We start from the raw sequence: 15,656 nt of genomic DNA on the forward strand, positions 1-15,656 counted from the left end.
AAATTGGTATTTCATACTTAGTTCTATGGACACATTTTTATTTGTCTTCTCCATAGGCAGATACTTTGTTTTGTCACCCTGTACAGAATGGAGTGACCCAGAATTGCACTAAGGTTGGGGTTAGCATTCAACTGAATCACAGATCAACAATTATTCCCAACTACTCGAACTCCGGAAAGCAGGAAGGCCACAAACAATTAGACTTTTTTTTTCCGTGGCTTAATGATACCAAAAAAGATTGTGCTTTCATGCCTTTTAAATAAAAACTGTTCGTCTTTCGCAATTAATCGATAAATATTTAAACTTCATGAAGATTATAATGATTTCCCGAGGGATGGGGTAACACTCAGAAAGATGATCATACGATCGAAACAAAAGATTTGGCAGTCGCTCACGCAATTTAATTGCACGTTTTAGGTCAAATTTAAAGACATAAAAACGTGGTACGCGCTCGATTGGGCGTTGCGTGTTCTCTGGGCCATTAAAGCATACAGCTATATCCACGTGAAACAATTGAAAGGTTAAAAATGAAACAGATATTGACAATTATTTTCTAACCGTCGGAGGGTCCCACCTTCGGAGAAAGAGACCGGCATCTTTTTCACAAAACGGCGACTTGGCTTTAAACAAGTTTAAATCGGCAATACCGAATTTCTTAAAGACGCGCCTACCAACAACAACAAAAAATCCCACACGGGTTCAATTTCGGATGGAGAATTTCTTCCGTTCGTTCATTTTGATCACTTCTGTCACTAAAATTGAATAATGCGATTTGAGATGATCGTTTCTGCTTCCTTTACAAAAACGAAAAGGACCCGTTTAAACAAAAATAACACGGCGTTTTAACACAAATTGTTTCAAATTTGATCAATTTTAGTGTTTATTGTACCATCCAAGCGCAAATATTAAATCCAACAACCATTAAGAACAAAGACCTTTGGTTCCAATTTCAGAGCGGCAGCTACTGACGGACTGCACTACCTCGATTTGTATATTTTGAAAAAAAAACTACATTAACTTTCGAAATCTCTCCTAACCAACATTTCGATGCGATCCTACAATTATTTCTTGGTGGTTCTAACCGGTAACTGAGGAGCTGGGGTTAAAAATCAAGCGTATACAAAGAAATAAGCTTTAAAATATAAAAAGTATTTACGTCCCGTTTATTAGGAGCAGCCATTGCAAGGTTTCAGTTTTGGAGGCGTCGGGCGAGGCATCTTCAGAACGTGTCCTTTCAAAGTTGGGCAATGTAACCGAGCTTGGAGGGAAGACGCACGATGCACAGATCGCCGCGAAAATACATTTCCTTCTGTCCCATCCCTGTCCGAACGTGAGCCCCCTCCCCCGTGCCGATCGGCAGGGATTTCTCGCACGGCCACCACGCCGGGCGATGTGCGGACGCAGAGTTTTCGCGCCATCATTCTTGTATAGGGCAGAGTGATTTAAACCAATGAATGAAATGTACAGGCAGGACAACAAACTCGGTCAATTGGTAGCGAGGCTGAAGACGCTTGATAGGATCCAAGGGTCCGGCTACGTACGAATGAGCAAAGAGAAAAACAATCCCGCCGCGATTAACAATGCAACAAATGTTCTCCCAGAATCGGGATATTTCTCCACTTCTCTCACACCCCTCCCTTCCCGAGGACACTGAATAGCTGGGATTCCTCACGTGAGGGCTTGATGTGTAGTTTGACCACGTGGCTCATTCAGCCGGAATTTTCAGGGATTTTTTAGAGCCGCATTTTATTCAGAGGCGGTGCTTTGTAGTAACGTAGTGTGACATTTTCACAGCCTGTTTGCGAAAGGGGTTTTGGGGGAAAGACAAAAAAATAGTTTTTTCCCTCTCTCCGCAGCCCGCCATCCTAGACTGCTAATACTACTATTTGTTCTGGGAATTTATTTTATTTCTTTTGAGGACTCTTCTTCCTCAGATTTATATTTAGTTCGACCGATTGTTTCTCCGGAGGGGAAGATAAAGAAGGGAAAGATCTTTGCTTTTTGCAGTTTTAGCAACATGAACAAGCTCTATATTGGGAATCTTACCGAGAACGTAACCACTGTGGACTTGGAAAGTCTGTTCAAGGAATGGAAGATCCCCTTCACCGGACAATTCCTTGTGAAAACTGGTTATGCGTTTGTCGACTGCCCAGATGATAACTGTGCTATGAAGGCTATAGATACCCTGTCAGGTAAGCAGTTTAATCTCGAAGGCACCCATACAACCTCGTGTTTCATGGCCAACCTGCCGTAAACCTTGTTTGTAGAGAGGCCTGAAACAGCTGCGGGCGTCCTGCTTTAGCACAAACTCTGGGGCTATTGAACACTTCAAAAAATAACTCTTTCCAGAGCACGCGCGTAAACCGCACTTGCTCGGGCATTAGCAGAAGAAATGGCAAACTTTCCTCTTTTCAATTTTTAATTTAAAATCACTATTGTTAGAACACATTCCATTCTTTTACAGCGGCACGCGGTCTTTTCCCCCACTGTTTATGAAATGTTGTAGCGTTATGGAGCCTTGGAAGGAGCTGAGCGGAGATCGGTGCTGCGCGGAATGCTTTATCATTTACTTATTAAACTAATGGAGTTGTAATGCTTTCTAAAAAAAAATTAAAGACACAAAATGGGCAAGTCAGTCCGTGATGGTATTGTAGGCCTTTAACCATCCTGGCGGCAGCTCGGAGGCACCATTCAAATCAATGCGCGCCCAGGAAGGGTGCGCGCACTTATGATTTTATATTTTATTTTTAGGGATAAATAACGGCAAATAAAAGCCCGCTGTCCCAGAAACGATCAACTATCAAGCTTATTTTCGTTCATTGCGTCTGACAGCGCGAATTGGTTTCTAGTCGGCCATGCTGAGTCCCAAAAGTGTCCTTTAGGACTCGGCCACTAGAAACATGGCTGCAAATGAGAATACACAACAATTGAGGCCACCACTTTTTCTAATGTACTTGTTTACATCACTTTTAGCAGAGCAATTAACTCTGCGCTTGTATTCGAATTCCTGCTGGTCGCCCGATTCAAAGATTAGTAACATGGGTACCCTGGAAGTTGTTGATCAGAACTACACGCTTAGAGAAACGCACTTAAAACAACCCGTCATTTTTTAAAATGTTGAACTCGCTGTAGTTTAGTAAACACTTGTATTTTGTGTATTTCCGCAGGTAAAGTGGAACTGCACGGAAAATCTATAGAAGTGGAGCACTCCGTTCCCAAACGACAAAGGTAAAGGAATTGACTTATTTTGACTTGTCTGTCCGAATTAAAATAAAACGCACTGATTATTCTATCTGTCTGTTTGGAGCTAAACGTTATCCAAACCATATAGATGTGAGTTTCGTGTATTTTTAATGTAATATCCAATTGCCTTTTTGAATTTGCTTACTGTGTGTTTATCTGGGGTGATGCATTTTGTTCATAATCTTATTTCCTTAATTTACTTTATTGTTTCATTAAACTCCTTTTATTTTGGTTCGGGAGATTCAAGGAACTTTAAAGCTGTGGACCTGATGCAGTACTTTTTAAAAAGTTGTGGCTCAGCAGGAAATGCTGAGATGCTTTACGTTAGCTCAGAAACACGTGAGGAGTTGTCAACCCAAGAGGGAAAAATCCAAGACGATTAAAGTTTAAAACCTTTCCTTTATGGTAAATAAAGGATTGCAAACGTGTACTGCTCGTAGATGGTCCCCATGTATATGATGTAATCGGTTATTCAATTATTAAAATGAAATGCTACTGGGATTATCCAAATACATGCACTATAGGCTGTGATTAGAGTTTGTACAGATTAATGTTGGAACTAAACATTAATTGTTCTTGAATCTCCTTGAGTCAATTTTTGCCATCCCAAAACAGACTGTTAAAGTGGGTAATATTTTCGGCAAGTGATATCAACTGTTGCAAATTTATTGAGAATTAAAATGGCTATTGGAATTTTTAGTTTTAGCATTTTATGTGGGCTTCCAAAAGTTGAACTGTTTGTTGGAATACTTGTTTTCATGTTAGTTTTATTAATTTGACCAGGATATGTTTCCCCCACAAAGTGTACACGTTTGTATTACTATCTCAAAATGGAACAGATTTTTGAGAACGTGAATTAATTGAGAACAAATCTTTCCAGTCTTCAAATTAATTGACCTCTTTTTGAGCATGGGCTCTAAGTCCATTGTAAATTGGACACACGTAGCATACTGAGAGGTAGTTGCTGAAAATGTTTGTATAGATGCAAAAATGATTATCTAAAGTTTATTGTAGGAGGAACTTTTTGATAACCTCCTATGTTGAATCTTCTCCGCCCATAATTGTGCTCAATTTGAATCCACACAGCTCATGTTCCATGACCTCAGTATTTAATAATTGGAGCAGACATGACTAAAACATGACTAACTCATCAAATGTTTGTATTCTTTTTGATTGCAAAGCATGTAGAAATTAAAATAACATTTTAGGTACATGTGGGTTTGAATCTAAAAATGATATAAATTCAACATTTAAAGCCAAATGTGACTGATTTATTTAATGGTTCATTAAATGTGTTTTTATATATACATAACTTCAATCTGTTCTCAGTGAAAGTTGTTTCTTGTGAGATTTTCCATGTACCTGAACAAGTTAGTGTGACTGTTTTCTTGCTCAAAGTTGAAACTGGATACAGTTCATAATTTTAGTGATGGTTTTGTACCTTGTTTACAGAAGCTAGCCTAGTATATATGGACCAAGTTCACTTTTGGTTCTGTTACGATAATTTGGCTTTCCTTTTACGTCTTTAGAAAATGTGGATTCTATTCGCATGTTTTTTTTTAGTCACGTAAATGCTCAATTACAGTAGTAATATTGTTTAAAGTTTGTTTCATTGTAAATTCACAAGATTTTGAAAATGAAGCTCAATAGTGTCAACTGATTTTTGTAGTTTGTGCTCAGTGTTTGCCTTTTGCCTGTGATTACGTCCCTTAGTTTATAATCTAGTTCAGAAAAGCATATTACATTTTCTTTGTAAATGAACAATGATATTTATGAACTGAAAGTGAGTAGTCCTTCTAAAATTTAGAACAGTGTATATCTGAAAACATGGTATGCTGAGTTTGATATTTGGTTGTGGCTTTGTTCCTTTTTTTGTGCTAAAATTACATTTGATCAAAGCCATTCCAATTGATGTAAATATCATTCTTGTGTTCCACACCAATCTGACTTCTGTGCACATTAAAGGGTGCAATGGGGAGTCTCAAAAAAAGTCATTTTGAGTTTTGCATACACTGCCAGCACTATGAGCCTTGGTGTGAAGATGCATTTTTAAAAAATGCCTTCTGTTTACTGAATCACCTAGTACTTTAAAAGGGAACTTTGATACCAATGTTATAATTTAAGAAGTAGACTAACATATCCCCTCTGGACATTAATAGATATAAAGCTTTACATGCATATAGGCGTGCATACCCTTTAGACGGTACCGTGTGTCATTGAAGAACAACTTGGGTCTGGCTGCCATCTTGCATTCTACAAAAACAGCAGTCTGGATTATTTGGTTCTGAGGCCAGTGAAGAGATTTCAATCATCCCCTGTGGAGAAATGAAGGAGGCACTCTATCTTGTGTTGGGGATGTGGGATTAACAGTATGTATTGTCATTTATTGAAAATAACATGAAGGGTATAAAATTCTTGATCCAAACAATGTTTTTGACTAAATTTTGCTGTAGGCATATAAAGGCTGGCTGGCTGTGCACTGAGTAATTCAGACAGTGTCTTGTAGAAGTGGTTTGAAATTAATGTGTAAAATGCCTTTATTCTGTATGAATAATGATTGAGAGAAATAAAGGGGTTTACTTCTGAGTGTTGGTACCCCTTTAGAAATGGAGGAGGGTCGGTAGATTTGCCTACTTGTCTTAATTTTTATATAAAAATAAATGGGCTATATTTACATTTTTAAATACCACTTTTCAAAAGGAGCAAAATTGAGTTCTGAAGCATTTCTTCCTGGTTCTAAGAATATTTTCAATGAAGCTTGGTGATTTTGATGTTTTATTACTTTGAAGCTATCATATAAAATAGTTTTTTTTGTACCTCAAGACATTCCGTAGATTTGGAGATTTTTTTTAACCAATTTTTGTTTTGATTTTTAAACACTTTTTGGTTTGTTGCTAAAATACTTTTCATGTAAGAAAAGTAAGTTTTTATGTTTTTAGTTTCTTTACCCTTTTGATTTCAAATGCAAGTCAGCCAAATATTTGGCTGTTGTAATGTGTGGAAAAAGATTGATCAGTTACTTAGCTTTATTTAGTAACATTGCTTCTACAGTATTTGGAATCTTGCATGTGTACCAGTATAGAAGCCCACCCAGTTTGCTGGTATGTGAATTCTGTGAGCTGTACATAAAGCCTTTCCTATACAAATATTCACTTTGGTCTGAAGGACTGAATTTGGTGAAAATACCTTTAAGGTTTTTTTTGTATAATAACTTATTTAAAATGTAACTTTTTTGGGAGGGGGTGTGGTGTAGTTGGGAATGGTAGTGATTTCAAATGGAAAAAGCTTGCTTTACTAATAACAGACCAACAAATGACATATGCAACTGTTTCACCCTGGTCTTCCTGCTCGGTTTTCATCAATGCACAATGTACATATTTATTCAAATGCCAGAGTGCTGCATATTTTCATTTTCAAGCTAGGAAATTCAGTTTGAATTATCTAGTTTTTTTTCTTGTGACTTGATGTGTGCAGTTGTGCAGTAAGGAGCTTCTCTCGTTCTGTTCACTTTGCCTCTAGGCTTGGGAGGCAAATGTAAGGGGTTCTGCTAATCCACATCCTCCTCACGTAAAGAAAGGTCAAGAGGTGGTGTCAGTTAGGGTTGCCGTAAAGTTCTGTTTGAGGCCAGAGGACCAATCGGGGCAAAGTGTGCTTGATTTGTTATTCAAAGTGAAATTCTTGGGCCCAGCAGTCACTGCATTCCAGCTCGCATTGGAACGTTCAGAATTGACGTGGGTACGCCCACCATTGCAAAAGCGACCTTTGTACCTGCTGTGAAAGGCAGGTTGGGAATATGGTGCCATAGAGCACTTAGTGAAGCGTTAAAAGGATGAAAGACTGCACACTGCAATTGGAGGGAGAATGGCTAAATCTTGCTTGGTAGAAGGGTGGGGATTTGTAATGGGGGATGGTAAGACTTGTCAGATGACTTCAGACCTTGCGTTTGAATATATGCTTTTAATTCTCAAAATGTACAACAAATCTACATGTCAGTCATGCAAATTTTTCCCCCCAGTTACCTAGGAACAGCTGTTACTGGGGATAAATTAAGGAAAATAATTTGAGTATAATCATTTAACTTTTGATGAATTCCCAACTGTGACTAAAATTTTATTCATACTTGTGTTCAAACTCTCACATTGATGTTTGTAGTGGAGTTTTGTAGTCTTGCTGTGATATCACAGCAGCTGGTGTATGGTGGGCAATGTACATGCTCTCAATCTGATTATGCACACAGCCTGCTGTCATTTGTTGTGAATTGGGCAGTTTAGTTTTGGGGGGGAGGGGATGGGTGATGATCTGACACTTGCCACCTGGGGTTAGAATGTATGTTCAGAATTTTGACAACATCCTTCATGCAACTGTAAGTAAGCAAAGTGTTTCCTGTTAAATAATGCTACCCATTTTGTTTTTGGAGAAAAATCATACATGCCCTTTTGAAACTAAAAAGCACTTCCTTCGTGTGCATTTTGCTGAGTGAAGTTCAGGCCCAAACTGATTTGCTGTACCTATAAGGTAATGAGAAATGGCTGTAAAGTGGGTGTTCTTTATTCTGTCTAGGGTTATTTCCTCCTTGACCTCTGACCACAGTCAGTAAAGGGGCAGCCATTGCACACAGGGCAGCCTGACTGTTTTGGGTGAATGAGAGTGCAGAGGATTGGAATTGTGGCTTCCTACAGCTATTGGTTTTGTGAAAGTATTGAGGTTAAAATTGTAGAAATAGTTTTTCTCATGTCACTTGATTTTTATAAATGTGTGAATGGGTTTATGGACAAATGCATGAAAAACAGTGTGAAAGTTTGTGAAGACCTGGTAGACTTGTCTGCACTCTGGTATTTCTTTAAGCAGGAATTTGCTAAATACAAGAAGAATGACTAGTGTGATCTGACAAGTTTGTTTAGTATAGTGACTTGAATTGCTTAACAGCACTTCATTTGTATTTTAAGATTGCTTTTCTTATTCCTCCTCTATGCATTTTCTTTCAACCTGTGGTTTATTTCCTTTTCTTTATAAAAAAAACTTTAATATTGTCTTTGTTTACCTGATTTTTTTTTGGAGAAAACAATGAAACCTACTTCAGGTGTAAATTTTTGTGTGCATTGTACATTTCAAAATAATGTAGTTGTGTTCAAACATGTCTTGAATCAACTAGATCAAAATTATTTCGGGGGTTGAAGCTATAGAAATTGGATCAGGTTACTGAATCCAGTCTGCCTACAATGTTTCTTTAGAGTTGTTCATATGTGGTCTAAAATTTTTTGATTTTTTTCTAGTCACCCCTTATTTTGTCAAATGCCCTAATATTTTTATTAAAGCCACTGATGTAGTGATAAGTTTGTAATATCTGTCCTACATTCTAAAACTTACTTGTGCGGAATCAAAGACTAAAGATTTTTATTTTGGACTGAAGAAACAGTGCAAATATTTTATACATTGAGATCTTTGCAATTTTCCACCAGAAAGCAGATGTAAACAATCTGCAGTGCTTTTTTTTGAAGTTGAAAGTATCTGCTGTAGTCCTAGTGGCATTGTAAGAATGAGTAATTGGTTGCAATTAAACTTTTTTAAAAGTTTGAAAATAAATTGTAGATCACTAATACAAGAATTAACAATCGCAAACCTAGATGCGGAGATTTTTATTTGGTCAATTACAAACTACACTGGATCACGATCATCTGCCTTTTCTAGATGCCTAGAAAGTTGCATAGAAAATTGGGCTCGATTATAGCAGATTAGGTATGTATGGCATGCAGTTAGTTATTTTTCTCTGTTTTGGAAACTAAAACTGTCAGTGATTGCATACTGAAATTGTGGTAAATTGTACTCTATTGAAGCTTAAATCTACTTGAAATACCCAGTTACCTGTTTATTTGCCCGGTTGTACCTGTTGTAGCATTTTTTTTTTGAAAATGTCTATTTTAAGGTTGCAGAACTTTAATAAGAATTGTCACACATGGGGAATGTTGAATGAATCACTGGCCTAATAATGTGGGTTACATTTTGAATCTTCTATTTAACATTAAATCAAATGATATTGAACTTCCAACAAAATCCAGTCTGGAAGTCCTTGCAATACAGTGGTATTGTTCATTTAATTCATAATGAACTAATAACTGGATCTAGTGTGACACCAGATAATGAAAGCATATGTGCACATTTCTAATGAAATACTTTCTGTAATATTTTAATGAAATCGAATGGTACATGGTAGAAATCTCACAGCTGATCATGATATTGTCAAGTGAACATTAAAAATTTAAACTTTGCTTGTGTTTATTTTATAGCTGTTTCAAGATTGAGAGTTCTGACCTATTTGAAAGTTTCCCTTTTTCTACCCCCCCCCCCCAAAAAAAATATCAGTACGCAGAACTTGTTAGTTGAACTAGTTAACTTGAAATGAGATAATGGATTTGGTATTTCTAAAATTGAAGAGAAGTTGTATCTTAAGTTGTTTAAATTGTGAAATGACCTTTTTAATATTGGGAATTAGAGCTGTAAATAGAACAATTTTGATATGACTTGCCATGTTTGTTAAAAATTGTTTATAATTATGAAGCATAGATAAAGGCATTTATCATGTGTGATTGAAATTCCTACAATCACTTGTATTCTTTAAACTTATTCTGTATTTTGTATAATTTCAATAGCTTTATTTCGTTTTAAAAAAAAATTAAATATGGCTTAATTTTCTCAGCCTTTCAATCTCTAGTCTTAAAATCAAAAGTCAAACTAGAGGAATAGTTTTGTTTTTTCTGTAGGATGAAAATAAAACATTTTAATATTAGAATTTGTCCAAGTATTTAAGTCTAGAATTGGAGATGTACCCATGGACTCAAATGATTGGAAGTAACGCTATGCGGAAACAGACCATCTCCAACACAGATCAATTATAAATGAGTGCAAATGTGATCTATGGATATACAGTATCCTTGTCTTCATCATAGTTAAATATTTTTAAATTTTTCATTTTGTACTAGTTGTTCTATAAATAAATGGTCAACTGCAAATTGAAGCCTAAATGCATCAACTACTTTTTTCAAATTTAAAGTGTTTGCTACAAGTTTTCTATAAATATTACCACAATTGTAAATCTCCACTTTGTAGCAATGTTGCATAAGAATGAATAATATACTGAAACAACTGTGAATTCTTACCATGTATCCATTTAAAATGTTCTATTCACTGAAATTTTTGTTTGCATTGAGAAAACTTGCTCAGAGTTCAAATACAACTATCAGAAAAATGCAATAAAATTTTTAGCTAATCACTCACTTGAGTAACCCAAATGGCAGGCAATGAAGTAACTTGTAGTGTTAGAACATTTGTTGATGCACATCATAAATGTGGCCTACAAATAGTGGATTTAAAAAAAAATATACTCCACTTGATGTATGTTTGTCAGTATGAATGTTTTATTCTCTAATCATGCATCACTGAAAATGACTTGCACTTCGACCAAATGTTGAATTATGTGCAAATGGAGGTTTTTCTTTCTGTCTACATTGATCACGTGTGTATAATTGTATCCCCTCTGCCATCATTATAGATTTAAAGAAGTTGTTTTGAGGGAATGTTTAAAGTTATTCTTGAATTACTGTACAAGTGACTCAAATTGTAACAGCTGTAATTGGACAAAAGTCAGCAGCTGAGATGAAATACAGTGAAGCTAATAACTATTTTCTAGATTTTTAATTTCCAATCTTTGATTACAATTCATTCAGATATTTAAATTTGAGACCTTTTTGGAAGCATTTGACAATACAATTTCCACTGTTAGTCAAATGTGTGATCTATTCTAAAAGAGATAAAAAATCATGTTAATATGGCTTTGAATTAAACCTCTGTGCAGCAGTCAGCGTGAGGTTATTACAGTGCTAGCAACCTGGGTTCAATTCTGGCCACTGTCTGTAAGGAGTTTGTACATGCTCCCTGTGTCTGTGTGGGTTTCCTCTCAGTGCTCCAGTTTCCTCCCACATTCCAAAGACATACGGGTCAGGAGCCATGGGCGTGCTATGTTGGTGCGGAAGAATGGCAACACTTGTGGGCTGCCCCCAGCACGTTCTCAGTAACACAAAAATATGCATTTCACTATATGTTTCAATGTGCATGTGACTAATAAATATCTTGAAATGGATTAACAGGTAAAAGCTAAATTTGTTGGAGTGAAAAGTAGATCTGTCAAGCTTGATAGCAATTTCTCACTGATTCGTGAACCCTTCATTTTGCCATGTTTGTCTTTCTGCTGAAAACCTTGTCCGTGGCATCCCTAAACTTCACTGTCTCAACCCCTCATTACTCTATTGAAATGCTCCTTAACCAACCTCAGATGAAGAACAGCTGAATGTCTTTAGTTCTGTGTTAATATTTGTGTGCACGACTTGGAGATTTGTTTGACTGTTGGTTTTTGTCAAAGTTGATGGTGCTAGGATATGACTTTGCTGGGTGGCAGCATTGACTTGTGCAAGTACACTTGGAGTATTGTGTTCAGTTCTGGTCATCTCATTACAGGAAGGATGTGGATGCTTTAGAGAGGGTGCAGAGGAGATTTACCAGAATGTTGCCTAGATTGGAGAGCATGTCTTATGAAGATAGGTTGAGCGAGCTAGGGCTTTTCTCTTTGGATAGGAGGATGAGAGGTGACATAATAGAGGTGTACAAGATAAGAGGCATAGATCGAGTGGACAGTCAGACTTTTCCCAGGCCAAAAATGGCTCTCGTGAGGGGGCATAATTTGAAGGTGATTGGAGGAAGATATAAGGGGGATGTCAGGGGTAAGTTTTTACAAAGTGGTGGGTGCGTGGAACACACTGCCTGCAGAGGTTGTGGGGGTAGATACGTTAGGGACATTTAAGAGACTCTTTGATAGACACATGAATGATAGAAAAATAAGGGGCTATGTGGGAGGGAAGGTTTAGATGGATATTAGAGCAGGATAAAATGTCGACACAACATCGTGGGCCGAAGGGCCTGTACTGTGCTGTAACGTTCTAAGTGTTGATTAATAAAGTAGAGGAATCAAAGCTATCCTTCATTTTGCTTAATTATGCATTTTAAGGGGTCACCTAATGATGTTGGGATTTGGGTTTCTCTCTAAACCATGGGCACTGAAACCCATTATGACACTTTCTAACCTGCTCAAGCTAAAATTGTAGAGAGTCAGGTTATGTGATGAACCCAAGGCTTTCATAAGCACTTGGATGAGTGCGGCTATTGACTGCATCTACTTAAATGTGCAGGTTGAAAGGTAGTGATAAAATGTGGTTCATTTTGTTAAAAGGGAAATTCACATGCTGCCTTTGTAATTGGAGAAATTCTCAAATTTAAAACAGCATTGTATGGAAAAACTCAGAATTGAAATTTCTGAAAATATTCTGTAAATCTAAGGTGGTGAGAGAACATGGAGAGTAAGGAGTCAGATTATTTATGATTTTCTGCTGATTTTAAGGGTCTCTGCAAAATTTATGCACTCCACACCTGAATTTTTTACTGAATTACTTTAACCGCCTTGCCTAAAGAATACCCTTTTTTCCATGTAATGTATAGATAACTTTCTGAAGGCATAAAATAATGTAGACATTTGAAAGGTATCCCCCTAACTGAAACCTGAAATTGTATTTATAGTGTAACTTCTACAAGAGCATTATTACACAATATATTCTAGAATAAAACTTAATGTTTTCTCCTTGGTCTAATTTTTGGCTATTGATGGTGCTTTTTGTGCACAGCTGTGGTAAATTAGTCTGCTTTGTCATTTCTGCAAGATTTGTCCACCTGGTCCTACCATCCCTTGTAATTCATTAACACCTCTAGCCTTTCAGTCTCTCCATCCCACACTTCTGATGTCCAAATACATTAATCACTGAAAGTTAGTGTACTTGTGAAGGGAAAATCTATCAAAAAATTTATATTAAAATATTGACCTTTTTATCTTGGGGGCTATAATGCAAACCACTCATTCTGCAGACGGGAGCTGCAGCATTGTGTTTGAATTTTGGGTACTGAAACTCCAGAAAATGTGCATTGTACTTAGAGAGGATATGATGTAGATTCAAAAGAACAAGGGTCAAGGTTAGATGGAGGATGGGTTATGGAAAGGTTAAGAGCCAACTGAAACCATGATCAAAAATATAACTTCTTAAAAGAGATATTTGAGGAGTGATCCAAAGATAAAATAATGGGAATGCCATGAGGTGATTAATGTGGACTTTTTCGTTTTGGAGGGGTGGAAATCCACAGTAAGAAGGCATTGTGTTCGAAAAGTCCTCGGTCACTTCAGACTAAAAGGTGTATTTTACACTGGTAATGGGGCGGCACGGTAGTGTAGCAGTTAGCGCGACGCTATTACAGTGCCAGCGATTGGGGTTTGAGTCCCGTCACTGTCTGTAAGGAGTTTGTACGTTCTCCCCATGTCTGCGTGGGTTTCCTCCAGGTGCTCCGGTTTCCTCCCACATTGCAAAGACATACGGGTAGGTTAATTTGGGTTTAAAATGGGCGGCGTGGACTCATTGGGCCGGAAGGGCCTGTTACCACGCTCTAAATAAAAAAAAATTTTAAACCTTTCTATCTTTCCTCCCCAACTAACAACAATGTTAATCAAAGGTTGTGTGTGCTGCATCCATTAAGGTATTCAAGTCAGTTTGATGTTGAAGGATGTGAATCAAGTGGACACAATTTAATCCATTTTATGCAACGTGCTCCAGAAATAAAGTCCTGTTCACTGTCTGCTCCTACGTGCACCATGGCAAACTCTACTTCTTTTGATGCAGAGTCTTGCCCATTTCTCTCAAATATTCTCATAATAGAACAGTCTCCCTAATTTTAAAAAGCCTCTGATGGAATTGCTCTGAGATGGGGCATTTAACTCCACAGTTTTGTGGGCCAAAGGGCCTGAATTGTGCTGTAGGTTTTCTATGTTCTAACTTGATGGGTTGAGTGGCCTATGTTCTAGAGAAAATGTGCTTGATCACTCTTTCATCCACCCTGCTTGGTTGTTTTTTTTTGTATATGGTGTTAATATGTAGATTGGGGGTTGTCCATTTTGCAGGGTAGAACTTCCATGTTCACTTGATCTGTCCTAGTAGGGATTAATTTAGCTTCCACAATGTAGATCCTAGCTTTTCCCCACCCAGTCTTCACCTTTGCATCGACATCTGAAGACTGTTATAGCCTATCATTTGGCAAACTAGACAGTGGAGCTCAGGGTTGCTTAATTTTTGATCACAGTTGCTGAGTCCTGGGTACAAATCCAACTAAATGTGTTTTTTATTCTTTTTAGTTCTTCTGAAAGTTGAACTTTTCACAAAAGAATTTCACATTGCATTCTAATTAGAAAACGAAGCCTTTCTTCTGAAACACTGCATATGCAAACCAAATTATCTGAACCACAATGTGATTTCCCCTACCCCCCCCCCCCCCCCCCCCCCCTTGAAGCTGGCAGGTATACCCAGCCAAATATCATTTAAACCTGAAAACAAAAAAAAACTTAAAGTAATCCAAAACACCATTTTTTTTCTTGAAGAGGGGGTGGTGTGGTGGGAGAGAAGAAATTTGGTGATTCCACATAGGTTTTGAATGCTAGTGATAATTTTGACATGTAACATTGGTCATAACCATGTGTTGAATGCATTTGCAAAGATTAACCTTGATCTTCATTTGGGTTGAATGTTTGTCATTTCACAGATCTTTTTAAAAATGTGCAAAGTATTTCCTAATAAATAGAAACTTACTTTGACAATTGAAAGTTGAGTAACACGAAGTCTTGTAATGAGGCTTGAATTTTTAACTTTGTAACAAGTTTTATGAAACTTTAAATCGAATACTGAATCCAGGCTAAGATATTTGCTTGAATTTAATTGACTATTTGTAATTTGATTACGTTTGGAAATGTATTATTTGGCTCAGAAATAACTTAAACCCACTTAAAGCAGTTTCAAAGAAATGTGCATTAGTGAAGTCTTTGAGGAACAGAAGACTTTAACCTCTATGCAGGTTTGCCTCCCTGTTGTTGACAATCTAGGAAAATGAGGGAAACAGGAAGATGTGTATTGCATAAATTCATTCAAATTAACTATTTCTTGCAATCTACTTACAAAATTAAGTACCGGAAAGAGTGCTGTTTGAAAATGTGTATAATTTGGCTCTCTATAGCAATCTGCTGTGGAAAAACAAAATATAAGTAGACTACAATTTAAAATTTTCTAAGTATTTGGCTTTGTATCTACGTATTTTTGTACATGCATATCTATGTCATTGGTGAAGTTCTTTTAAATATCAGAATGTGGAATATAAGATAAGGCACCAAAACTAAATGACACTTTAAACCTGTTTTAAAATTTGTTCAATTTCCAAACAACCTCCTCCAGCGGATTGGTTCCAACAGCCACTGCAGTTCTGATGTAAATAATATTTGGTAG

At 37.0% G+C, this 15,656-nt stretch overlaps 1 protein-coding gene across 1 annotated transcript in view; it reads left to right on the forward strand.

Annotated features, from left to right (window-relative positions):
- Nucleotides 1–460: 460 nt before the first annotated feature.
- LOC127570160 (insulin-like growth factor 2 mRNA-binding protein 3) overlaps nt 461–15,656 on the forward strand; it is a 119,677-nt gene continuing 104,481 nt past the window's right edge. Inside the window, 2 exon segments of the mRNA XM_052015408.1 lie at nt 461–2,192; nt 3,168–3,228. Of these exon segments, the coding sequence (XP_051871368.1) occupies nt 2,018–2,192; nt 3,168–3,228 (236 nt within the window). The 5' untranslated portion in view covers nt 461–2,017.

Source organism: Pristis pectinata, chromosome 5, assembly GCF_009764475.1.
Source record: "Pristis pectinata isolate sPriPec2 chromosome 5, sPriPec2.1.pri, whole genome shotgun sequence".
In the NCBI taxonomy this organism is placed as follows: domain Eukaryota; kingdom Metazoa; phylum Chordata; class Chondrichthyes; order Rhinopristiformes; family Pristidae; genus Pristis; species Pristis pectinata.